Source organism: Alternaria burnsii, assembly GCF_013036055.1.
Source record: "Alternaria burnsii strain CBS107.38 chromosome Unknown 731, whole genome shotgun sequence".
NCBI classification, from domain to species: Eukaryota; Fungi; Ascomycota; class Dothideomycetes; order Pleosporales; family Pleosporaceae; genus Alternaria; species Alternaria burnsii.
Genome location: NW_024066115.1, coordinates 1,144,311 through 1,169,124, shown reverse-complemented (window position 1 = coordinate 1,169,124; position 24,814 = coordinate 1,144,311). Strand labels below are relative to the sequence as shown.

The 24,814-nt window shown below is 50.6% G+C and overlaps 10 protein-coding genes across 10 annotated transcripts; 4 read left to right on the top strand and 6 right to left on the bottom strand.

Annotated features, from left to right (window-relative positions):
- Positions 1 to 199: 199 nt before the first annotated feature.
- On the bottom strand, positions 200 to 1,939 carry GT037_007042 (general substrate transporter; the record flags this gene model as incomplete). The annotated part of the gene is made up of 4 exons (XM_038932089.1): positions 200 to 725; positions 781 to 982; positions 1,073 to 1,698; positions 1,746 to 1,939. The coding sequence occupies 4 exons, from the start codon at positions 1,937 to 1,939 to the stop codon at positions 200 to 202; spliced, it is 1,548 nt and encodes a 515-aa protein (XP_038785561.1).
- Positions 1,940 to 2,501: 562 nt separating this feature from the next.
- GT037_007041 (alkaline phosphatase-like protein) lies at positions 2,502 to 4,327 on the top strand (the record flags this gene model as incomplete). Its single annotated transcript, XM_038932088.1, has 4 exons — positions 2,502 to 2,562; positions 2,612 to 2,912; positions 2,960 to 4,085; positions 4,133 to 4,327. 4 exons carry the CDS (start codon positions 2,502 to 2,504, stop codon positions 4,325 to 4,327), a joined length of 1,683 nt encoding a protein of 560 aa, XP_038785560.1.
- Positions 4,328 to 4,540: 213 nt separating this feature from the next.
- On the bottom strand, positions 4,541 to 6,458 carry GT037_007040 (uncharacterized protein; the record flags this gene model as incomplete). Its single annotated transcript, XM_038932087.1, has 2 exons — positions 4,541 to 5,686; positions 5,739 to 6,458. 2 exons carry the CDS (start codon positions 6,456 to 6,458, stop codon positions 4,541 to 4,543), a joined length of 1,866 nt encoding a protein of 621 aa, XP_038785559.1.
- A 364-nt stretch (positions 6,459 to 6,822) lies between these two features.
- Positions 6,823 to 9,105, bottom strand: GT037_007039 (uncharacterized protein; the record flags this gene model as incomplete). The annotated part of the gene is made up of 1 exon (XM_038932086.1): positions 6,823 to 9,105. One exon carries the CDS (start codon positions 9,103 to 9,105, stop codon positions 6,823 to 6,825), a length of 2,283 nt encoding a protein of 760 aa, XP_038785558.1.
- A 777-nt stretch (positions 9,106 to 9,882) lies between these two features.
- GT037_007038 (uncharacterized protein) lies at positions 9,883 to 10,381 on the top strand (the record flags this gene model as incomplete). Its single annotated transcript, XM_038932085.1, has 3 exons — positions 9,883 to 9,898; positions 9,953 to 10,282; positions 10,338 to 10,381. 3 exons carry the CDS (start codon positions 9,883 to 9,885, stop codon positions 10,379 to 10,381), a joined length of 390 nt encoding a protein of 129 aa, XP_038785557.1.
- A 783-nt stretch (positions 10,382 to 11,164) lies between these two features.
- Positions 11,165 to 12,823, bottom strand: GT037_007037 (uncharacterized protein; the record flags this gene model as incomplete). Its single annotated transcript, XM_038932084.1, has 2 exons — positions 11,165 to 12,615; positions 12,664 to 12,823. 2 exons carry the CDS (start codon positions 12,821 to 12,823, stop codon positions 11,165 to 11,167), a joined length of 1,611 nt encoding a protein of 536 aa, XP_038785556.1.
- A 1,158-nt stretch (positions 12,824 to 13,981) lies between these two features.
- On the bottom strand, positions 13,982 to 17,580 carry GT037_007036 (uncharacterized protein; the record flags this gene model as incomplete). Its single annotated transcript, XM_038932083.1, has 10 exons — positions 13,982 to 15,151; positions 15,206 to 15,425; positions 16,233 to 16,257; positions 16,311 to 16,345; positions 16,398 to 16,520; positions 16,575 to 16,809; positions 16,858 to 16,985; positions 17,152 to 17,384; positions 17,431 to 17,438; positions 17,493 to 17,580. Coding segments are annotated over 10 exons (2,265 nt in total), but the record flags the coding sequence as incomplete, so codon positions are not given.
- A 633-nt stretch (positions 17,581 to 18,213) lies between these two features.
- On the bottom strand, positions 18,214 to 18,827 carry GT037_007035 (h+-atpase g subunit; the record flags this gene model as incomplete). The annotated part of the gene is made up of 6 exons (XM_038932082.1): positions 18,214 to 18,378; positions 18,441 to 18,541; positions 18,592 to 18,600; positions 18,653 to 18,686; positions 18,738 to 18,776; positions 18,807 to 18,827. 6 exons carry the CDS (start codon positions 18,825 to 18,827, stop codon positions 18,214 to 18,216), a joined length of 369 nt encoding a protein of 122 aa, XP_038785554.1.
- A 177-nt stretch (positions 18,828 to 19,004) lies between these two features.
- On the top strand, positions 19,005 to 19,314 carry GT037_007034 (uncharacterized protein; the record flags this gene model as incomplete). Its single annotated transcript, XM_038932081.1, has 2 exons — positions 19,005 to 19,100; positions 19,153 to 19,314. 2 exons carry the CDS (start codon positions 19,005 to 19,007, stop codon positions 19,312 to 19,314), a joined length of 258 nt encoding a protein of 85 aa, XP_038785553.1.
- Positions 19,315 to 20,829: 1,515 nt separating this feature from the next.
- Positions 20,830 to 21,693, top strand: GT037_007033 (uncharacterized protein; the record flags this gene model as incomplete). Its single annotated transcript, XM_038932080.1, has 1 exon — positions 20,830 to 21,693. The coding sequence occupies one exon, from the start codon at positions 20,830 to 20,832 to the stop codon at positions 21,691 to 21,693; it is 864 nt and encodes a 287-aa protein (XP_038785552.1).
- Positions 21,694 to 24,814: the final 3,121 nt, after the last annotated feature.

Here is a 24,814-nt window from a genome sequence, read left to right as displayed (position 1 = left end):
TTTGAGAGGCGGGAGAGTTCTGGCATCGATAAACTATGACTAGATGGTTGGCGTTGACTCAAGAATATAATTCAAGAGAAGTATCGCACAGACAGGGATATGCCTAGACGACGGCTCAACAGACAGCGAAACATCCAAGGCTCTTGTTCGATAAATAATACGAGGTCATATCAAGCTTTGTGACTCGTGCCTTTAGGCTCTACACCTCAACTGATTCGATCTTCATGTCAACCTTCTTTCCATCACCCGTATACTGGGCTGTCGGTACAGTCACTCTAATTTTCCGGAACTTCCTGACTGATACGCCCTCAAGAAACAACTCATCGATCTCCTCAAGCGTTTTCCCACTGCATTCAGGAATGCAGAACCACGTGAACAACACAGCACCCACTGCGGTCGCGCCAAATATGAATCCAACCTTGCTTCCTAGCGCTGCATACGGCTCGTTGAGTAGGTAAGGTATTGAAAAAGAAACAGCGAATTGAATTGCAATGTTGAAGACGGAGCCAAGTGCATAAGTTGTATCGCGGAGACGCTGAGTTGGAATTTCCGCGGCCACGACATGCGAAAGAGGAGCCCAGCCGAGTTGGAAGCCAACCCCAAAGACGGTCACCATACTCACGATAGTAGCTTTGATTGAGTAGGAAGGACTGGCGACTGTTCCGAGACCGCCCATCGTCATGAGGCCACCACATTGGATGATTGCACCAACAAACATCAGTGGTCTAACGGTATCGTATTAGTAGATGAGGGTAGCGGAGGAGATGGACCACAACTTACACTCGACCAGTCTTGTCTGTTGCGAGCTGACATATAAAGACGAATATGATGCTCACAGCAGTATTGATGGAGGTCATGGTGAAAGGATTGATGACACCTAAGCTCTTGATAAAGATGGCGCCGTAGACTGAAACGAAGTTCTGCCCAGTCAGCTGCAAGAATATGTTCACCCCTAAGACGATGAGTGTGCGCTTTAGATTAGCTGCAAATCCTGTCAGTCTGGTTCAAAACACGAGATACCCGCGAAAAGCGACGCTGAGTAGACATCGTAATCGTTCTTGGTGGTACATACTTCCCTGGAACAGCTCAATGAATCTTCCCTTCTTGGCCGTCGCATTTAATGTGCCCTGGATTTCGCGATATTCCTGTTGAATTTCTTCCTCGGTGAACTTGCCCTGGCGCAATAGGCGCAAGTTTGCTATAGCTTCTTCAGGCCGATCCTTTTGGAGCAGCCAGCGCGGACTTTCAGGTATGTACCACACGGCGCACAACATGATGGTCGGGATGATGAATAGTATGCCAAGAGGTATGCGCCAGGATCTATCGTCGTCGATATTGCCGGTACCTCGGCATATCAGTGACGCAATGAGCTGACCGATAAGTAGTGCAGACTGATATGTACCGACGGTGGCGCCTCGTACTGGTGCTGGGACTAACTCGGACTGCGTTACAGGCACAAGAGCCAGTTCCATACCGATGTATATGTACGATACGATACGTCCGACTACCATCTGCCATTTGTTTGTTGTCGTGGTTATGCAGATGATCGCGCCCAGGATGGCCCAGAAGCACATCACCATGAAGCACTTCTTCCGTCCGATTTTCGCGCTGAGGATATTGCCCGTTACAAGACCAAACGTGAAGCCGATATAAGTGAGACTGCTCAAGAGGGATAGATAATATGTTTCGAGCTCATAGCTTTTCTTTCCTTAGTGCAAGGTCGGGAAATTGCTTGGAGAACATACGTTTGAATTTTTGCATTGAATACCCCAAATCTTCGAGCAAATGGTGTCATTGCCTGTGTATTATTAAATACGCCTTGATCAAGACCAAAATTGATCTGGCTAAGAGCGATAATCCCAACAGAGTATGTGAGTCGACCATTGAAACATCGTGACATCTTCGTGAAGACGCCGTCTTTGCCATCGGTGACCTGCATATTAACAAGATAGTAAACGTCGGATTGGGTGTAGTCGGCAACAATCAATTAGCGAGCGAACCTGCTGAGTTCGTATCGCTGTTCTGCGCAACGCTACTTATATAGTGTTTGCGAACGCTTAAGGGATATCGCACGTGTCGTTCCTCGGCGGCAGGCGTTGGCGACAGAGTGGACTGGGATGGCATCATCGGGCCACCCGCTGTTACCCCAGGTCTCACGGTACGATCTGGGGAAAGAATTCGACGCGAACGGAAAACCCAAATCTGTGGTCCCATCCACATGAGTCAGTAGCTATGAGAGGGTGACGGGGATGGACGGAGATGAGAAACGCGCTAGCGGATCCGAGGGTCGTCGACGGGGAAGAACGGAGATGTGCAGCTCGGTACCTCAACGGGCTAGAGCTTACAATGTCGGGGCTACGTTCACGCGCATCAAGTTCATAATAGAATCTAGGTGCAATCTTTGGATATTGGTAGAGCATGTTCTTAATATCTCTTAATCTTGTAGTCGCTCATCCAGAGCACGTTTCACCACTACTCAGGTACTCTACACCACATCAATCATGGGTTCTATGCCAGCACAGAAGCGCCCAAATTTCCTCGTTATCGTCGCAGATGATCTAGGTCTGTGTAATTCTAACGACTCCATGCACGTTATGCTGACATATCCTAGGATACAGCGATATTTCGCCCTTTGGTGGTGAGATCAATACGCCCAACCTCCAAAAGATCGCGGAAACAGGAGTTCGCTTGACGAACTTCCACACTGCATCAGCATGCTCGCCAACAAGGTCAATGCTGCTGTCAGGCACCGATAATCATATTGCAGGCCTTGGGCAATTAGTGGAACACATGGCGGTCAAGCAGAACTACGAAGGAAAACCTGGCTACGAAGGCTATCTCAACTTCCGTGTTGCTGCATTGAGTGAGATTCTACAAGACGCCGGATACCGAACAATCATGAGCGGGAAATGGTAGGTCTGACGAATGCGCTAGGCGATGACGTTGGCTCACCATGCAGGCATCTCGGCCTTACCAAGGAGACGTCTCCCTGTGCGCGCGGCTTTGACGATTCGTTCGTGTTCCTTTCCGGTTGCGGCAACCATTACAACTGGGAACCACAACTGGATAATCCCAAGGATGCTATCTTCACTCCAATGTATGCAGACAAATTTTGGATGCGTGACGACAAGTACCTCAACCGCGACTCGAGCGACGTTCCAGCAGACTTCTATTCAACAACTTCATTCACCGACGAACTGATAAGCTATCTCAACGACCAAGAAGGCGAAGAAAAACCCTTCTTTGCTTACCTACCTTTCACTGCGCCTCACTGGCCTTTACAAGCGCCGCGCAATCTCATCGAAAAGTACAAGGGAACGTACGCTGACGGCCCGGATGCGCTCCGCACTAAGCGGCTTCAGAGATTGGTCGACTTAGGTATTGTCAAGCCCGATGTGAATGCTGCACCTATGCCTAGGCACGACTGGGACAATATGAGCGTAGAAGAACGCACAGAATCCGCGCGGAAGATGGAGGTGTACGCTGCTATGGTTGAATCGATCGACGAGAATATCGGTCGGGTAGTTGAACACCTTGAGAGGAACGGCGAACTAGATAACACTTTCATACTGTTCATGTCTGATAACGGTGCCGAAGGTGCAATGCTCGAGGCCCTTCCGTTGATGGGCACCGTTGGCACCGTTAACAAAATCATCGACAAGTACTATGATAACAGTCTGGAGAATATGGGTGCTAGTAACAGCTTCATTTGGTATGGCTCCGAGTGGGCATCAGCATCGATGGCGCCTTCAAGAGGATTCAAAACTTGGATAACGGAGGGTGGTATACGATGTCCATGTCTGATACGATACCCTCCATCGCACGATGGTGATAAGTCTTTGCCCGCTGGCTCGTTTACAGACTCCTTTTGTACAGTTATGGATGTCCTGCCAACTGTGCTGGATCTGGCTGGGGTCAAACCACCAGGTAGCAATTTTAGGGGTCGAGAAGTAGTCCCAGTTAGGGGTGCTACATGGGTGCCGCACTTAGAGGGTAACCAACCTGGTTTCCACGACGAGACCGAGGAAATTACTGGTTGGGAGCTGTTCGGTCTTCGGGCAATTCGAAAGGGGAATTGGAAAGCTGTGAGTACCAGCGAATTCGCTCACATAGATGTACTGACTATCTTTAGCTATGGATGACGGCGCCTCGTGGCCGAGAGCAGTGGGAGTTGTATAATCTTGAGGAGGATCCAGCAGAGATACACGACTTGGCGGAAAAAGAGCCGCAAAAGCTCGAGGAGATGGTCGCGCATTGGGAAACATACTATGCCGAGACTGGCATGTTCGATTATGGCCACGAATTTGGGTACGTTAAGTACTGCTAGACAGCTAGAACTAAACACGAAGAAGCCCGTTTTCTCCAAGTTGCACTGAGTCAAACCGGTTTTTAATTACACGTGATATGATTGGTTGATCACTTGGAAATGCCGCGCGCAATGTCAAGTTCATTGAGGGCCCTCAAGCTCCAGTTAAGAGGATTGAAAGAAGGCTGGAATGGCATCGATCTACCACAGAATCTCTTCACTTCTGCCACAGTTCTAAGATTGGCATGTCGGGGTATTGGTGTGATGACAAACTATAGTGTAAAGCCGCTCTAAAGTCATTCGTAATCTCCGAATATCGGCGGACTGAGCTTCCCATTTCCGCTGAGTTGAGATGGACATGACAACCAGTGACCCCCAGTCCGCTGGTGGAAGAACATCGATGTCGTTTTTAATTACCACACTTAGCAGCAAAAGTGCTGAAGTAAATGAAAGCCGGCAGACGAACCAAATTCCGCCATGGCGGTGATGTTGATCATAATGAATGATGCTCTCAGCGCACAGGGCAACGAGGCCACGAGCGCAAATCGTTATTTGAGGCGACAAGGCCTGCTGAGAGGGGCGGTGAAGGACATAGTATAAGACGGGTCGGAGTATGTAACTCCGCCATGAAGAGAAGCGGCCCTTCAGGAAGAATGCAAGCTCGTTGTCAGGATTCCCGTCGGGATCAAATTGGACTGACAGCGGAAGGTGCGAGTGCCACAGCTGGATCTGCTCTTCCGAATCTTCACATTGGCGCACTAGCGACTCAACATGATTTAGCCAGTACCTCTCGCCCCTACGATAAAGGGTAAATATAGTGTCGGTGATTGTGCGCCGAATGGAGATTTCGGCTAGGTAAAATGCCCAGCTTCTTTCTTTAGACCTAGGATCTTGCTCGTTGAACGCGGAGGCATCATTGCTTTCCTCTTCGAAGGCTGGAGGTGAGGGAAACATGGAGTCGGTTCGCGTAAAAACCTCAATGCCACTGGACCTGAACGGCAGCTCAGGAAGCAATTCGTGCTCGGCTTTGTAAACCGACCAGAAAACACGCTGCATTAGTCCATCTGACCCCACAGTGCAACCATCAGAACATGAAGTCTTTGTCTGACGCTTTAAATGCGCCTGCAAGCGTGTTGAGGCTTGCTGAATGTAAAACCACGCTTGAAGAGGATTCAGTGCGTACTTCTCGTATACCGACGCGAAGAAAAGGCAGTGGATGTCCACCAAAGACCATCCGAGCAGACCAATCCGTTGCTTGGCGGCAAAGTAATATGCTTGAGCAGATACATCATCTTCGGTCACTGAGTCGCCAGATGGATGATAACCAATATCGCCGCGTTCCCAAGGCGCAGTGTAACAAGCCAGGGCGCATGAAATTAGCTGTACAGTTGGTCAGTCCGAGTTAAAACATGGCACATGCCAATCCACATACGACCAGACACGAAGGGCCGTCCCAGTCCAGGCCGTACTTAGTAACATGCTTAGCGTATCCGATAAGCTGTTCCTCATCAAGCATCGGGTTTCTAGGATGTACGTGGTCCAAAAACTTATGGCAAAGCGGTAAAAATTGATCAGTCTGAAGATTCAAGCCAGAGACCGGAGCGTTCGAGGAAATTCTGGGTGACATTGGCATGGCATCGCCAAGCATCACGGAGTTGTCACACTCTAAAACAAATGACTCGACAGCGACATCATTTGGGTCAACCACGCTGCGGAAGATAGGCCACGCCAGGACGTTCTCGCAACGCGTGTGAGTGAAGGGTGAAGCTAGATTCGCCAGTGGATCTAGTGTGGTGTTTTGCGAAGCTGCAGTGATGGGCGTAGCTGGTTGTTCTTGTGTTTGTAGTATTGAGGTACTGTTTCGGGGTTCGGCTGCAGACGAAGTAGTTTCTTTTGCATCCGACAACAGGTCTCTCAGCTCATCCAGGCGTTGAAGTATTTCCTTTTCAGCAGGTGTGCTCGCGATTTCTTCGGTTGCTACGCCCCAGACGCATTGTGCTTCGTGATGTTTACAGAAGCCACAAACAGGCTTGACACCGTCACATCTCGTCTTGCGGAGTCGACAAAATTGGCAGGCGACAGGCGCGCGTTTCCGTGGTGCCAGCTTGTCAGTAGTCGCTTTACGTTGTTTTGTTGCTGTAGGCGCTGGCATGGCGATGCGGGAAAGAGCGGGGATAGAAAATCGTCAAAATATCAGGTCATCAGAACTCCCGCAAAAGATTGACATTTTGCAGGATGCTATCACATCTCTATGCATACAAGGATGTGGTGGTTGGCGGAATTGAAGAGGTGGCGAGAAAGGCTTAGCGCGTCCCCTGACCGTGGCGTTTGGGCAGACCTCGGGAATCGGGCATGACGCCATTGCTAGTGTCGTTGCTGCTATACAGCATGATACAACAAGACGATCAGTTGCTTTCGACCCCAGACTCAAAAATGCCGTGTTCATGCCGTGTTCATGACGTGTGTTGCAGGTGCTAAAAACCCTGCCTCAATCTTCGTTTACAAGCAGTCCTATTTTAGGTGTCGATTCCTCTCTTCCTCTTCTTTTCCCCATTGCTCGACGAACGATCTGTAGGCTGTTTTTGTCCAGTGATTCCTGCGAGGGGAAAGAAAAATGTCTCCATTGCATCACCTTCCGCATACCAAACCCCATTCACCCATCCGTAGCTGTGAAGGAAGCAACCTCGCTCCTGCTCATCCCCTTGATGTTCCAAGTCGGATGTCACGCCGACTTCCAAACTTGCCAATCGTTCCTTGTCATAAAAATTACGACCCTTATCCCAGCTTGTGAAAACCTTCGCAATGATAGGCTCTCCGTCGGGATTTATGTCAAGTGCATGCTCAGTCTTCCAACCATTTGGCGCCGGTTTGATGAAGATGGCAGCAGGTTCTGTATCTTGTGGCGCTGAAACTAGGCGCGCAAATCGGAGCTCTCGTTTCTCGAGAAGAGCTTGGTAGAGTGCTAACATCATATCTAATACGTATGGTGTAGATGGCCGCACGTCCTTCGGCCGTAGTGGATGTTGATCGAGCACTAAGTGCCTGCGCATGTAATTGGCAAGCTTACTACCTGGCCACTGCTCCTCCAATCTCTGAATGACAAGGTCCAACGCTATATGTGCATTCTTATCGAGCTTTCTACCCCGAAACACGGGACCCTGACCTAAGTCCGACAAAGCGTCCCGGTCTGCTTCAGTCAAGCAAAGCGTGCTATGCTGTTTTGCTCGACGCTCCAATTGCTCGTGGGGAAATAAATCGAAAAGGTAGCCTTTTGTCTCAAGACCACGAGATGTGATTTTCGGAGATTTGAGACGACAGCGGTCGACAAACCTCTGCTGAAGTTTCATGTTAGGGACAATGAAAGGGTGTCGGCATGCCGTTAGATAAGACCGTAAGGTGTACCGCATCAAGTTACTCTCGCTGGGGAGATATATTGAGTCATATTGCTCCCATGGTCTACTCGTCAAGATCTCCCCATTCATAAGTATAAGTGCAAGGAGAGCTACCGAGAGGCTGTATTTGCCTGGCTCATGTATGGTAGACCCTTCGGAAATGTTTATACGCTTGCTAAACCTCAGAGCGTTTGCGAGAATGGCAATCCTGTCCTCCTCGTTCTCCAATGACCGGGTACAAATGTCGTCCAGTACGCTGTTGGTAGTATTCAAAAAAGCTGGAGTCCTGAATTCGATATTTTGTCGTTTGATCTCACTGCCATCAGTACGACTATCGTTGCTACCACTTCGGGGGCGCAACGGATACTTGTCTCTAGGCGATATGAAGATTCTGTTCCAGATGTTATACTGCTTGAGCTTCCCTATAATATCAGTATTGGGCTGTCGCTGTCGTTCTTCGGGGCAAGCCAAGCAGAACAACGTCACGTTCTGTCGAAGATCCTTAAGATTGATCTGCAGCTCTCCAGTGATGTCCCCGAATTCGTAGTCGTAGTTTACACGGCCATGTTTAGGGTATGGCATGAGCAAGACCATCCTATCGGAAGCCAAATGGTCTTCCTGGAAGATCCAGCCGCGTGACCAGCGAGGATCACTGAGGATACGAAGAATAAGCGTCTGTACTGCCTTTATGTTGACTTCGGGTCTTAGTTTAGGGGAATCTTTATTCTTAGGATCAATGAAGATGTGGCCCTGAAGCAGTTTTGACAGAAGGTCGATATCCTGTTGGTGTGCAAGCTCCACGGTAAGTAACCCCACCGAGCAGTTGCTGTCACCATAGACTACATCCATGATTTGAACTCCATGCTGCTTGTCTTCTGGCCACATACGCTCGTCTCCGGGCCTTTGGTATATACACTCTTTATCGATCCATAGCTTCGATACGTTGATGCTCTGTGCGAACCGGATCACCCGATCCATGTAGGAGTCAGGAAAACTACTCTTATGAGACTTCGCACCTGGTCTCTTGATCCGGTAGTCGAAAATCGGGGAGTTGGGGTCTTCGTAAAGAGCCTCGCGTTTAATTTCGGTCCACTTCCAGGAGACAGCAATATATGGAGTTTTGCCGTCATCGTCTTCGGGTTGCGTGATGGGTATTTCGCGCGATGGGACCACTCGCTCGTGTAACGAATCGCGGATCTGGGCTAAAGCGAAGCGTCGATCTTGCTTCTTCTTTTCCACCTCTAAGTTGGGCACTTTTGATATATCCAAGAAGCGGAGGTTGGATACCCATTCTTCAGCTTTCTGACGATCAGCTTGGATTTGTTGGATCTCTAGCAACTGGTTGCGGAAAGCAGAGATGTCGCCATCGAAGATTTCGCCGAACGTCTTGCTAAGGTCATTTTTCATAGCGTAGGTAGGTACAACGGAGCTCTGGAAATGAAGTTGAGCATATGGATTGCTAGGATGAGACAAAAGGGGAAACGCGCCGAGCCGAAACGCGTAGTAGCGCGTCCTCACGTGGATTGTCTAGGTACGTCATCAGAAAAGTGCAAACATGGAATCGGGCTGCGGAGTGGAGGTGCTCTGGAGAAGGCGTCTGCCTGTAAAGATGAAATGATGTAGCACTGTCTGTAGAGAACGTACGGTAACTCTTGATCGAGTATGCCGGAGACGTCTCGGTCTTACTTCAATGATGCAGAAGCGTTCAGGCCAATTACATACACCACGGCACATGGCCAGTAGCTTGAATTGTTCAGATGCGTATATTTGTCGCACGAAGTATGGCACTGTGAATAGTCATCGACTACCTTATGACATGCTGTCACTGCTCGTCTCAGTTAGGAATGGCTAAACTTTGTAGTGATTTTAGGCAAGAGATGCGAGTTCTGCAGGGCTGTCGATAAAGTTAGCGGCACATTCTTTCCACGTGCTCAGCCCCAAAGTGCCTCGGCATAATCGATTCAGGGTCTTGGCCCGCTCGCTCCATCACATGCTTCCCCAGGATTCACATCAAGGCTGCATGCATCATCATTGCTGTCACAAGCTTCCGAACGTCGTTATATACCCCACAGTCTTTAGCATTCGCGATCTGAGCCCAACAAACATCTTCAACTGAACCTACGTATACATTTGTCTGAAGCATCGCCTCGAACCGCACCACCGTCCTAGCAACACATAGCCACCATGTCTCTCAAGAACGGTACGCACATGTGTGCTCCGCGACATTTCGAATCTGTTCAACTAACCATGTTAGACGACTTCCCCTCTTCCGCTGCCTTTGACGAGATCTCGCGAGCCCTCTCCGCTTCCGACGCCGACCGTAAAGACGCCGTCAAGAACGGCAAGGCCATCTTTGCGTTCACACTCAAGAACAAAGCCGGTACACAAGAGTCATGGTATATTGATCTGAAAGAGACTGGCACTGTTGGCAAGGGTACTGCGCCCGAGGGCAAGAAGGCTGGCACCACGCTGGTGTTGAGCGATGAGGACTTTGGAAAACTAGTCTCTGGTAACGCAAATGCGCAGAAACTCTTCATGAGTGGGAAGCTCAAGGTGAAAGGAAACATCATGGGCGCGACGAAATGTAAGTTTGGTTCCTATTTTCAAAGGGGAAAGATTTACTGACATTTTCCAACCAGTGGAACCGGTTCTCAAGAAGGCGCAGACGAAGGCTAAGCTATAAGCTCGCACTTCAGATGGAGCACAGCCGCACTCAAATATCAATCGAAACACATAGCGCATTTTTACCACAATATTGCAATTGTATATCTATTACTGAGTTCGATTGCCTTATCAGCTTTATCCGCTTTTGGCCATGCATCGTCCTTCCCGTCCGACGCTGCTACTGCAGCCGCACTAGAGCAACATCTGTTATTCATGAGGCTTCTGCCGTACTTGGAATTTGATGCATTTGCAACTACTCTCTCTCACTACAGGTGCATCGAGAAGTGTACTATCCTCAACGCCTTGTTCGTATAGAGAAACATGCAAATGCCTTCTGAGCATACTGGACCATAAACACAGTTCATAATTTGCAGCGAAGACGACGATGTCTCAAAATCATACAAGCACCGTGTTCCTCTCGGAAGACGCACGTAGTATAGCATGGCTGGAATTGAGGTAAGGAACAGAAGGAGATTGTCATTTAAAGATTGTCAGGCTGTGCTATGCTACTCGTATCATCGTGAAAACCCCCGTAAGCATGATTTCAGTGGTATAGTCGTAAAGGTCATAAAGACGTAGAAGTCGTAATGAGCGTAGGAAAGACAAAATAAGAAAATGATGGAAAGAGAGAACAGGCCATAAACCTCAAATGCCAGGACAATGTCAAGAAAAGAGGCAAGGAGACTGAACGCAAGAAACCATTCCCGATGGGTATCAACCGTGACGTCCCACAGCAAAACTCCCAAGTACCCAAACCAAAGGTGTCGTACACCCGTAAAAAACTTGAATAGCAACGTAAGGCTTACCTTACCATGACAGGTGAACTCCCCTTCCATGACGAAAGATGCAAAAAGCGCTTTCCCCCACCCCAAAAGCTATCTTTCTTCGACTGTCTTGGTCTTCCCAACCACCTGCTCAGCGCATGTTCCCTCCTCTCCTTGCCACTCACTTCCTCAATCGCCTGTTCAACTTCCTCGAGTAATGGGCCCATGACCCTAGGTTCAGCATCAACAGGCGACAGCATGATGGGAACATCCATGACCTCTTCTTGATACTGTTTCCAGCTTTCACTACCGGTGATCATGGTCAGAGGTTCGAGAGCGAGATCCCAATCCCCTTCGCGTAATTTGACATCTTCAAAGTTGAATTCGCGCAGGCTGCGCTTATGCTTTGTGATGAAGTCACTGATCTGTGCTGAGTCCATGAGCCCGTTTTCCAGTTCCATGACTCGGAGGCGGGGGAACTTGAGAGGACGGGGACCATGAGTTTGACCGCGGAGAGAGGGGTGAGTGCTTTCTTCTTGGCTAGGAAGCATGCAGGGCTCCCGGTCCAGGGATAAGGGAGAGGGTCCGCGCTCGCCTTTCCAGCGGAAGAAGAGCCGGGTTAGACCACGGGAGAGGGTTGAGAGGTAGGCATGTAAGATGCGTAGGTGTTCTACGGATTGCGCGCGTGTACGTGAGGAGCTGGAGGTGAAGGGTATACTTTCCATGCAGATTGAGAGGCGACGTATTTGAGACCAGCGCTTGGCCGAGGAGGGTGTGCTGCCGAAGCCGTGCATGGGGTGAAGGTACAAGAGGCCGCCAGGGTGAATTGGATGAAGGGAGAGGGCAGAGAGACTGTACAGTGGAGCGCGCTCGACGGCGATGCGAAGAGAGATGAGCGCATAGTCGACTACACCCCGTCGATGTCGAAGTGAGCCGGTAGATCCTGGACACGAGACCTTGAGATGTGTGAGGTTGATCAGTTCAGAGAAGGCAGCGCAAAATGCAGGCACATTTGTTGCGGCATGGAAAAGCGGCGGATACTGCTTGATGAGTAGATCTTGCATCTCCCAGCTTCCATACTTGGGTGCCTTGTCCTTGGCTGGACCATGTTGCGGTATCTGAACTTGCGGCTCGTAGATGAATTGTTTCTCTGTGCCAGTACAAGGATCAATGATGGGCGGCAAGCAGGTGTCTGGACCATGTGGCATGTGGAAGGTGAAAGTCTTGACGTGACGGCCTATTCTTGATAGCGCTTCGAGACGCGCAGGTTTCGAGAAGGTAGAGGTCTTGAATGTCACAGTCATCTTCTCAAAGAGTCGTGGGGCAGCTTTGGAGGAGAAGTCATGGCATACAAGGCGAAAGTTGGAGAGGTCCTCGGGCTCCATGTGGTCCAGTACATTGTCGCGGCAAGTATCGTTCAGCCAAAAGCGCAAAAAGACGGAGCTTGTTGAAAGGACCAGGTTGCAGATGGATCCATTGGAACGAATTGCTTGATGAGATCAGTAGAGGCTCCGCGCATTACGAAGGAGCGACTTACAGCGTCCATCTACGGTTGTCGCAGGCGTTAGTGGGATCTCTCCAAACAGTAGCTTAGAGCTTGCGCGTGACACGGTTGTCGCAGCGCTGGCATAACTGTTTTGGCTCTCAGATGAATGTGAGCGCTTCAGTGGCGGTGGCGAAGATCGCTGTGAGTACATGTCGTGATGGTCGCGTTGGTCGCATGCAATGGTGTTGTGTGATACAGCAGGCGTGTCTTGTTCAAGGAATCAATCTCGTAGTAAATCTCAAGTAAATTGTAATAGTCGGTTCAAACATGCAGCATTCGAGAGAGAAAAGCGAACCTCAGGAAACCAGAATCCAACGGGAACAGCCACGGCCTCATAGCCAGCCGTATTTACCACAGCGTGGTGCATGGTCGCAAAGCGGGGCCCAACGCTACTACACGTGAGCTGCAAGTGTGAGTCAAACATTGTTCCCCTAGATGCCAACGAGCCGGCCACCGGATTCCCAACTCTTAACGCAAAGCAGCCGAAGAATTGATCAGAAAACGCGACCATCTCGCGGTGGGAGGACGTGTATATATGGTGTTGGACGCGACGATTCGACCAAGTGTCTGAGTGGGGCTGCAGCCTAGAGCCGGCTTGAAACGTTTCACTGTCTCCAGCCAACCAGATGCTAGCATGCACGGGATAGTGTATGCGGCTCTTGCAGTAGTCTCGCATCGTGTCTGTGCCTTGGTCTTGGAACTTGTGGCTGGACACACACGACTGGCGGTCAGCACTCCAGTCGCGTGCAGGGCTGTTGGCCATCCCGCAAGTCAGGCACGACGCGTCTATTAGTGCGCATAGTGGGCTTTGAACGTTGCTCTGGTGAGTCGCGATTCGAGGACCACAACAACAACAATTGCCGTGCTTGCATTGGTGCCGGCTATGCGCGTCTGTTTGCGCGTGTGCAAGATGCCCCGCACCTGGATACACATGTTTGGGACGACTGCATCAAACATGATACTGGTTGGATACTGAAAGCCCCCCATGTTTCCAGAAATGCTATTAGTAATTATACTCATTGAACAGAACAACGTCCCGCCTCTTCTTCAGAAATGCTGCATTCCCCCGCTTCGGCTGCAATGCGCGTGCCTCTTTGTTTGTTTGTTGCGGCCCAAACCCCCTCGTTTACCAACAGCCCACATCGCCACTTCTTGACACATCTGGACCGACCATCAACGCTTCAGCTTTGCCTATCATGCACCCTAAGAATATCCGTCGCGTCTTTGTGTAAACAGCTTCACAACTACCAAGAGTACACAATTGCTAAGATATAATCCGTCAAAACGAGCTCCCCTGTAGCACGACTCCTCATCGTCTCTTCTCATCGGAAAATCTTGGCGCGCCTTCGGGCATAGGAGGAGGCTGGTAACTGCCTCTGTACCCATTGATCGGAGGAAGATCCTGTCCAATCGCGTCCTCGTAGCTCGGTGGGGCATCGTCATACGCAGGAGCATGCTGGGGTTGTATTGGTTGTCCAGAGAAGGCATTGGCACTATCAAAGCCTCCATGGGTTGGCGTCGTTGGAGTGTGAGGACGAGGGGCCGCGTGGGGTGGCGGGGCAAGAGTTCCGGGCTTCCCTGCATTGAAACCAGCTTCCAAAAGAGCTTTGGGCGGAGCGATGCCTGAATAGACCTTGACTGGTAGTCTAAGTGGTAGAACGATGAGCTGATCTTCACCGTGCTTGTAGCTTCCATAACCGATGCCAACGCGTATCTCCAATTCGTAGAAACGCGCAAGGTTGCATGATGTGAAGCTGGGCGATACGGTGTTGGGCACCGGCTTTCCAGACCAGTACTCCGCATTGATGGGAACCTCCGTATCTACAGGGTCTTCCGGAGATCCAATTGGGATAGCCATATTACTGAAGGAACACAATATCCAACTATTCGACTCCGTACGCGACACTTCGTGCGCACGTACCTTAGTGTATCCTATCAGCTCAATCTGGAGCATCTGTAGGTAAATGTTCTTTGTACGCGCGCTGACATTCTTCACGAGCAGTCTTAGTGGCACGTCTTGGTTACTAGTAAGGATCGCAGGATTGGGCAATCGCGCATCGATCGCTACCCGAGGTGGTACACTGCCTGATGTCGGCGATGGCGGGATACTCCCCGTCGAGTTCTTTCTATCGAAGAAGCTCAGCCTTTTGCCCGCTGCCACGCTCGGTGCATTCTCCAGAAACTCGTGTTGTCGCCTTGCATATGCCTCTCCATCTGTCTTGTCTGGTCTCGGAGGTTCGATTGGGAGGAAAGTGAAGTTCGCTATCGCTCTCGGGTTCTCTTTGAAGAACTGCGGCCTATTCACTGTGACCTTGACATAGTATCGTATCTCGGCCTCCCCTGGGAAACCACTTAGTGTAGGAGGAAGTGTCGCCTTGACGTGTTGTGTTGGTGTCTTTGCGAATTCGGGGATCGCATTTGAGAAGGAAACATTAGAGATGGGATTGTTTGTCTGCTGACATTGCGTGTTCAGAGGCAGCTGCAAGCTTGGTCAGTCATGCACAAAGTTCTCTACCTGTATTGTATCTCATACCTTGAACTGAAACGGATACTCAAAGGACCCAGCATTGATAGTGAAGGCCGCTTTCGAGTTCTGGGCGATGTCTTCGGGACGCACATTCGTCGGCCATACCACTTGTGTCTTGTACAAGAACTTGTGCACTTCTAGGACTGGTCTCTGCTTGTCTGGCCTGTTTGGATGTATGGGTGCCAGTAGCCTGGTCCTGCTCTCGCCTTCAAGCTTCACAACAATGCTGCTAATGTTGGTCGGATTCGGCACGCGCAAGAAGACCCTCCCTTGTATGACATCGAGATTGGTGTAGTGCTCGTGAGGATGCTCAAGCACTATGTTGACGATCATGTTAGCGGTTCGCGCTCAGAATCTGTGGCTGGTATCTGGCTTCCAGGTCACACCTAGATAAACGGGTAGTCGCGAAGCTTGTGAAGGCGAGTCGACATCTGGTCAAGGATTAAGGTTGCGGCTGGGAGTAGAAGTACAATTTAGCACAGAAAGTATGTCGGTGATGCAGCGGCTAAGCCAGGAGAACGCGTGTCATGTGGTGAGAGTGATTGTGATGCGGGCTGCGCATCGCAAAAACGGATGCGCGCGGGGTTCTCCAGTTCCCCATCGGGCCAGGGTCTAATAACGTCATAACTAGATGCCAGACCGTTTCATGATATCAACCACCATGACACTCTCTAGCTCAATTTGATGCGATATTTGAGGCTTTTCCATGAATTTACATCTTTTGCGTCTCCACCTAAGTTTGAGTTTGCATGCCCAGCATGTCATACCCCCAATTCGGACACTTGGCTGTACACAGCCACGGCCATAGCCGCTTTTCCGGGCTGAAGCATGCCCCTGTCTTACATGAGCATGGTGTGACCAGGCGCAAACCTCCCTGAGATGAGGTTGTTCGAAGCATGCCTTACACACAGAATATTCGCTGAATCCGAAAAGTACATGTAAGACAATCAAGCCACGAGTGCTTTGCCGTCGAAATTGCTAGGCTTCGAATGGTTCAAAACTGATGGCTAGCTATTGTCGCATCTGGCAGGACTACAGGTTCTCCTTCGCTAGCATATCTGTAAACTTTATTAGAAATCAATTGTACATGGTTGGAAGGGTCGTCACTGACCGCAGATATCAAGATAAAATGCAATAGCATTGAAACTGTTTCTTGTCAGCCTTAATTCAGACTAGGTTATGAACCGCGACTTCATACTTGCGCTTGCTGCCTGTGAGCTCCCAAAAGAACCACTTGAGACGGTTGGTCCAATTAATCAGGTCGAGATGGCTTACACCAATCAGAGTGCCTTTGTAATCGCCCCAGCGACTGGACTGGACACTATTGAGGTGCTTAGTTGGTATTGAGAATAATGAATGCGAGCTGTGTACACACCTGACTAGTCCATCGTTCACACCCTCTTTCTGTTTGATAATGGCATGCGAAGGTGCGAAGACGGACCATCGAGTCGGTTCGAGAGACGCACCATACGAGAAATATCTGACATCTGGTATGTCTGGCGTCTTAGGGTTGAAGCTGTTCTGCATATACTCTTGTGTAAGTTGCGAGAAGGCACCAGTCTCAAAGCCAAAGTACTCCATAACACTGTAGACACGTTTAATCCGACGAGCTGGGAATGGTTTAGTGTGTTTCTTCCAAGAATGTGTCCTTGACGTACGCCCGATCGTCTGAAACATGTAGTCTGCAAAAGCAGAGCCCCTATGTGGAGTGGCTATGGTGGTCAAGGAAAGTATCTTAAAGTCGGTCGGTCGGAGCTGGCTAATCATGTAACGCGAATCGAGGCCTCTGCGCATGCTTAGTACTCGTTGTGGTCAGGTGCAGATGATCATTACCCCTATGCAAATGTCAGCCACTACGTGTTACGCCATGATAGTGTAGCTCGTACCATGCTATGTCTGCGCGCGATTAGTGAACTGTCACCAGTACGTTGTATTGCAGTCTCGTAACTTACGCAATAATGTTGACCTGTTTACCTTTTGCCTTGACTGCAATACTCTCAGCCAGTTTTGCAGACCGCGCCTCGATGCTTCCACTAGGCGGAACTGCAGCCACGATGACCTCAATGCCCTTGTGCGCCAGTGCGTCTGTTATTCCGCGCCAGTATTGTATGCCCGGTATAAACTGCCCGGCAATTCGTAGTTCATCGAAGCCTAGTAAACCGTGGGCAAGGACTATGGTGTGTTTCTACGGGTGTCAGGAGCTGCGGATTGGAAAGGACGACGTCGCATACAGGCGTATCTACAGAACTTTAGCTGTTGTCATGACATGAGTGCGAACTTGGCGTGGATGTACCGTATTTCTCGCGCATCACGGCAAACTCATCTACGATCTCGCGACCAAAGTCTGAGATGCGCGGGTCTTCTTTGCGCCATTGCGAGCTGCTAAATTGGCGAGCCGTGTATGTCGGTGAGCTTCGAAATGGCGTGGCTGTATACGCAGACGAGCGAGTCGTCACTCGAGCACAAATTCGTATCATTGGGTGTAGCGCATTGTGTTGCAGTTTGGAGGCGCGTTGAGACTCAGACTACAAAGTTCCACAGCAGTGACGTAGGCCTGACCTCGGGAAACTAGCGACGATCCATCGACGTGGGCCAGGGTCCGTAACGAGAGAGATGTAGATGCATGTGATGGATCGAGACGTGAGCCTGCCTAGGATGTCCCCGACAGATAAAAGCAGAGATTCATACGTATGATACGACAAGCGCAGTAGAAAGGGAATGTGTTCAGAATCTAATAGTGTCTGCAACTCAACGGTGCGAGTAAGACCTAGATGCATTTGAGGACCTGATAACCGTCTTGACTAGGAAAGCTTAGGAAGTATGCATGCTGAATTTGATTACATCCACTGTACTTGCGGTAAATATCCTGTTGCTTGTATTTCGAGGTGGTACATCGACCTTGGCTGTCTTAGGTCCATCAAAGGTCATGTATAAGGAACGCTCTTCGCCATAGGTCTGTCCCGTATCTCACTCGTCTGACTCTGTTCTCCATCCAGACTCGCCATGTCGGCGCTCTAATCCTGCTTGCCTGGTGGCTTGGGGTGCGCATTCACGACTGCCTCGATAAGTTGATCGACAACCTTGGTGCCGGACTTGTTGCCAATCTCGTCAATCTCCTTGACCTTAGCATCTGTGTCTTTCTTCGCATCCTCTTCAGCCTTCTGGTTGCCTGAGCTGTGCTGCGCCATAGTCAGCCTCGAACGTCCGTTACGTGTACAGAGCATCATGTCCACCAACGCACCTCCTTTTCGAATTTCTGGTATTCAGACTCCTTCTCTTTTCTGTAGTCCTCGATCTCCTTCTGTGCTTCGCTTCGGGCGTCCTTGACTCGCTTGGTACGGTCTGGATAGGTTAGAGCGCTGCTTCGGCAGGGCATGACGGGCGTTATTTACATTCTCTGGCTGTTGAGAAGTTAGCAGCTGCGTCGGCACAGCAGTTTGGAACGCGAAATACCTTGCTGGACAATCTTCTGAGCTTCGCGCTCGGCCTAGGTGCTATGTGAGCTATGCGGAGGTTGAACTGGGCTGCGCTGCCTTACGTCGAGCAGGGTCTGGATACCCTGGGAGTTTTGGGCGGACTAGTGCTGTCAGCGAAGATTCCAGCCTACAGCTACATGTAGACTCGCCATCTTGAGTATGGTATCGTGGGGATGTTGGTTATCACAGGGTTGAGTTGTGGAGAGGCATGATGCAGCCGTGGACTTGGCGGCAGGTGCTCCAAGGCCCAAGCTCCTTCCCGCCATGGTCCCGCTCCAATTTACACAAGGCTCTTTCACCTACCTCGACATCACTCCACGGTCCTCACCATGTCTCGAGCGTCTCAGATTACCCTGGCGACTACATGTGTCACAGCGATTGGCACCGTCGCGTTTGTACATTGGTCGCAAAAGGCCGACAAGGCAGTGAGTGTTCTAGAGTCGACATGGTCAGGCAACTATATCTGACTTGTAGCAGGCAATGCACATGGGCGTCATCCGCGATTTCGAACAGCAGCGAATCAAGCGCGAGCGACAGGCCGACTTTGAGATGCAGAGAGAACTGGAGAAGGAATATCTGAAATATCAGACAGTGTCGGATGGAGGCCCCGCCGAACCACCACCACATCAAGGACGATGATACCCCGAGTAAACCATATCCGCTGTACAAAGGCCGGTGAACAGTGGGCACCTTGCCACAACAGACTTGCTATTCCGCAGTCGCGGTCACGAAGCCTGAGGCTCACCACGTGCCCTGGCTGCGCCACCCGTTGAACCCAGACCAAGGGACCGGCGTATACACAGCCTCGCGAACATAAACGGCTCGAGGCCTGGCTATTTGGTTGGCATGTGGAGTAAACAACATATCGGCATACGCGAACAAATCAGCATCATTCGTGGGAAAGCTTATTTAGAACGGGTGTTAGTCGTGTCGGATAGCCAAGTCGCTTGGACGCACAACAAGAAGTTATGTGAGAGAGAGAGACAGTCAAGCGGAAGAAAGAAGCAAGGTCGTGGAACCAAATATCCAGCAATCACAAAGCGTCGTTTACTTTTCAGGCGCCCTGCGTTGTAGCACATCATGTTCTGTCACAATTGCCAAGACTTCCACTCCGGTCCCTGTTGTCAATTCTGCCACGATGCTGCCCGTTTTCCGTTAACAGGTCGTGCCAGCAAAGCGCCATGTGTTTCGACACCAAGGCATTCAGTGTACAAGATCCGTTATATTTGTGCCCAACGCTGCATGCAGCGGCAATACATAAGATTGCGCTCTTGGCGTTTACTGTTTCCGCGCTATACGTCTAATGCGCACGAGCACATATGCGCACCAATGACGGTGTTTTATGGTAGTGATTCATAGCGATTACAATGTCTCTCACTAGCAAACAACATCGAGGCGCAATCGGATATTCGGCTGAGCTTGTTCCTCTGGTTTGTTGGTTCCTCGTCCTGTGATGCGTTTGGCCACACATCTGGTTCGGAAAGCATTCTAGCGCCTCGGCAGATCAACGACCATGAGGTCATCTCCCCCGAGTAATTCGATGCGCTTGATCGTTTCGCACGTCATGAATATTGGACAAAGAAAGATTCTCCGGGAGGGGGAGGCTCAAGTTGTGGTCCACAGTGAGCAGGTATTCAACTTCGGGCTGGCAACTTGTGCAGTCCTGCGCTTGTTCTAGCAGATCAACGGCGCTTCTGCGGCACCTGCTCACCGTCGCCCGAAGAGCAACACAGTTCAGCCACAAAAGATCCATACAATTTAGCCTGTAGATTGGTAGGATCGCCGGCAGCTTGTCAGGCTCCCAGTTCAAATTACAAGGTTAGCCTTAGCTGGCAGGGTGGCGGGTCCCAACTGACCAAGCTTTACCCTTTGCCCCAGGCTTTCTTTCATGACGCAGGGCAGTGCAACCCATGTCTCTGACCAGCGTAACTTAAAGACCCACGCCTGCCTCTCCGCAAAGTCGTACATTGATCCAACCCTATACCTAGCAAGTTGCTACACAATCACAGAGCAAACTTCTTACGCTCTTCTCTCGCATACTCCACTACCACTATAACATCCTTGTAACTCTCTCGGTATCACCTCGACCCGACACTTGGCGTCGTGCATTACATCCGCGACCCTCTCGTAGCACCCTCACACATCAACTTCACCATGAAGTTCTCACAATTTCTCACCGGCCTCGTTGCCGCACAGGCAATCAGCGCCGCATCGATACCGGAATCAAATGCCGTCAATGTCCTCGAAGACCGACGAGTCGTTCCTGCCTCTGAACTTGTCTCACCAGACCATACCCTAGAGCGTCGCAAAGGAGGAGGAGGACGAGGAGGAGGAAGCAGCAGTGGTGGTCGCTCAGGTGGGAGCAGCGGAGGCGGCGCTCCCGGACGTACATCGCCAACCTCGAATGCTGGTGGTTCCACAAGTGCAGGCTCAGGTCGACCGCGCACTTTCGCCGGCGGACGGTATTACGCTGGCGGCGCTGCAACACCCTACACCGCTGGTTCACGGACGCCCAAGGGACTCACTCCCGGTCTCCTGCTCCTGCCTGCTACCATGCTGCTCATCATGCCCGGTTTGTGGTTGTACAGCACCTATCCCTACCATTACAACAATCCCTACCGCTTCTACAATCAGTCCGCCACCAACGACGATGACGACAACAACAATAACAACGACCGCCGCGAACTATGGGTCCGTCAAACCCAGGGCCGCAACGAGTCTCTTCCTGTCATGTGTGTTTGCGAGGAGGGCTTTGTGTGTGGTTGCGATGAGAACGATGATCAGCAGTATCTCAACGACCTTGTTGGCAACGGCAGCTACGCTGCGCTCAATAAGACTCTTGTCACTGTCTCAGATGTTAACGGTACCAAGACTCTCGTTCTCAACGGTACACTTGAAAAGGGTACTACTGCGCCTGGTGGCTCTGATGATGACAGCGCAGCTATCAACTTGAAGGTTGGAAAGTACGCCGGGTACTATGCTCTTGGCATGATGGTGTTTGCTGGTGTCCTCATGTAAAGACACCTCAATACTTGGCTTCGTTGTTTGGAAATGTATAATATTATGATGCTACGACTGCTTATAAGAACACTGAGGCGCTTGGGGATTTTTGTTTTTGCTCTAGAGGATCCTGTTCTAAAAGAGATAGTTGATCCTGTTGGCACTGGAGGATGATTTGGTGATACCCTCAAGTCTATTTCTTTATTGATATCTGTCGGCTTTTAGGATTTCATTTATACGTTATCAATCCATACTAAAGATTTACCTATTACTTTATTTGCACCATATTGACCTGGTGATTCCACTTTGTGCTTTGGCGTCAGCCTATCTAAATGTAAAGCCATAAGTATAGCTACAGTACATGTATATCTTGTCTAAGCTACCTGGGAACGAATATACTCCACTCGTAGCCGCCCTTAGCTCACTGAGAATGACGGTTCGCTTATACCAAACGCAGGAATTCCGGTCAAGACCGTGCCGCCTCGTCGCAGATCCACATGTTGTTGCGCTTTTGTGGCACCAACATGTGGGGTACCACTGCAGCAAACACATCCGGAGATAAAGAGAAGGCGGTGTATGCCATCTACGGACGAGCCTAGGTGTGATTTGGCACTCAACATCATCGGTATTTCTGTCGGACACTGGGGGAGTCGTCGAGCATATCGTTTGCCCTATTTCCGGTGAGTGGTAACTAGGCAGTGCCAACATCGTTATAGGACCCGAGACAGTCGCCCGGTCCCAGATCTACAGAAGGGGTGGGCGAGATTGTGCGTGGGGTATTTGGCTTGATGCAAGTCAGCTGACGCGGGGTCGAAGCGGTGAAGTAGACTATCGTGGAATTGCTACTTGGGAACATATGAAGCGATAGTCGGCCTAAACAGGCAGTGCTCGCTTGCCCATGCAGACGTTTCTGCAGGATATGATAGGACTACAAAGCGCGGGTATATATCGGTGGTAAGGCTGCTCTGTCAGCTTCGTGGCGCTTGCAATATAGCATCTCCATTCCTTGGCTAACCTATCTCATGATCGATGCTGTGTTTTCTTCACTCCAGTTATGACAAACTAAAGTGTGCGCGTACGCGCGTCATCACGAGTTTGTTGAAGTTTAAGGCCGAGGAAAAGGGATACCCGATGCAGTGCGTCGCATTCCGGTCTGTTGCTATATTTTGGCTGGCACCTAGAGGTAGACACGATTACATGCGAAGGTTGCAGATGCGGCCGGTATAGTCTTTGCTCTCCGGAATTGTTTTGTGGTGCTGCCTATTGCCCTTGGCCCAGCTGGATTGTGGTTGTGCTCGTCGGGCTTCCCAAACATGAAGTCACTGCTCGATTGTACGCACCATTACGACGAAACACAACAGCCTTGGTTGATTCAAGGGTCGAGCCAAGGATTGTTACACCATCACAGTCTTCTGATGAGACTAGACGCAGAAAGGGGGCCAAATGCTCTGGTAGATTGCGGGCCTAAAGTGTTCGTTCGCTGGAACAAGTAATCCTATTATGTGGCGGGTGCGACACCCACACTCTCTCGAAACGATACCAACCATGCGAGAGAGAGCTGTGGTTGTGGTCGTGAAAGACGTGACCGGTGGTCGGAGATGCAATCGTGGTAGGGCTGCGTGAGACATGTTGACCGCCACCACGTGTTTCCAGGAAACGGGAGGATGCATAGGGCTGCATGACTGTCGAACGTTGCTAGTCAGCCTCGAGCCGCGTACCAGAGCCGGCAGCAGGGTATTCAGTCCTAACAGGGGACCTGGCGCACGCGCGCACCAACCAAAAGTTTGCCGTTGGATCGACCAGACTGTATGGATAAACTTATGGCGCGAGCGAAGTATCTTGAAGCTGTCCGCATCTGATTATTTTGGCGGTGTGCTTGACCCTGGACGCAATTGAGGGGCCTTTGCATGGTCGACAGATGCAGAAAGTTACTCAATAAGTGGTCACGACCAATAGTGGAAGCAAACAGATAGCTATTTCGAAATATCGACGGTAGCGCTGGTGCGTCAACGCGTAGGTCTCCAGGCAGCACTCAGCTGGTCAGCCTGAAGCTCCAGGCAGTTCCACAGGCCCATGCAGTTCAACAGGATGATGGTGAAAACGGATAGCTCGCGCAGCCATGTAAAGTCATCAACTGTGCAATTAGATGGCTTGGGTCCATTGAGAGGTGATCAATGGGGAAGGGCGGAAGGACCAAGAATACCTCATGCTGGCAATTGCCCCACAACGGAATCCCATTGGAGCGATACTCCTTGCACGTGCCCTCCATCCCCAACCTCGAAGTCCACGTCGTCGTACTCGCGTTCTTCTTCCCACAATAGACCTTCAGATCGGTAACAGCGCCCGGTAGACGCAACGGGTCAACCGAGTACCTTCCAGCGAAAGCGCCGTGGTCCGTGAAGAGGCCCGAGCCTGAGTAATCGACGTCAGAAAAGTCACTGCCCCTCCGTGTCCACCGAGCCATCACTATATCAGGAAGCGTGGCTGAACCCAGCCAGCTGTCAGATACGATTTAGATTCACGCAGGTATCGTGACACCTACTTTGCTAACGTCCGCACCGATTTGCGCATGAGCTATTGTGCAGTATCATGGCACGCTCACATGGTCCGCGCGCTACAGGGGTTTTGCGTCCCCGGTTAGCTCCCTCCGCGCAAAGACTTGTTATGCATCTTTGCTCTGCTGCGCGCCTTGTCCACAGCTTTACTGATGTGCTCAGCGATCAGGGCATATTACATGGTACCGACCAGGGACCAATCAGAACATGTTACGCACCATCTACGGCAGCTAAAGAGCCTCCAAGAAGCCAACTACGAACCCCTGCCGAGTATCAGGACCATGCCTCTTTTACTATCGTCGACAAGCTAACGGCCGCGATGGCTGTGTTGGTTACCTCTGAGAATCCCATCTTAGCAGCGACCGGCTGACTGTGCACTCATCCCTACGCTTGGTCCCCGTTGCCTGACGGACCTGCGGATAGTCAACGATGCCTACCGGATGTGGCCCACACTAGCCTATGCGTTCTGACTGTCTTCACTCCTGTCGGTATATATGCTACGGCTTGTCAGGTTGAGTCAGAATTCATCACTACACGTCTCATTCCACGCCTATCACATTTCTCTGCTGCTTCATATCGTTGCA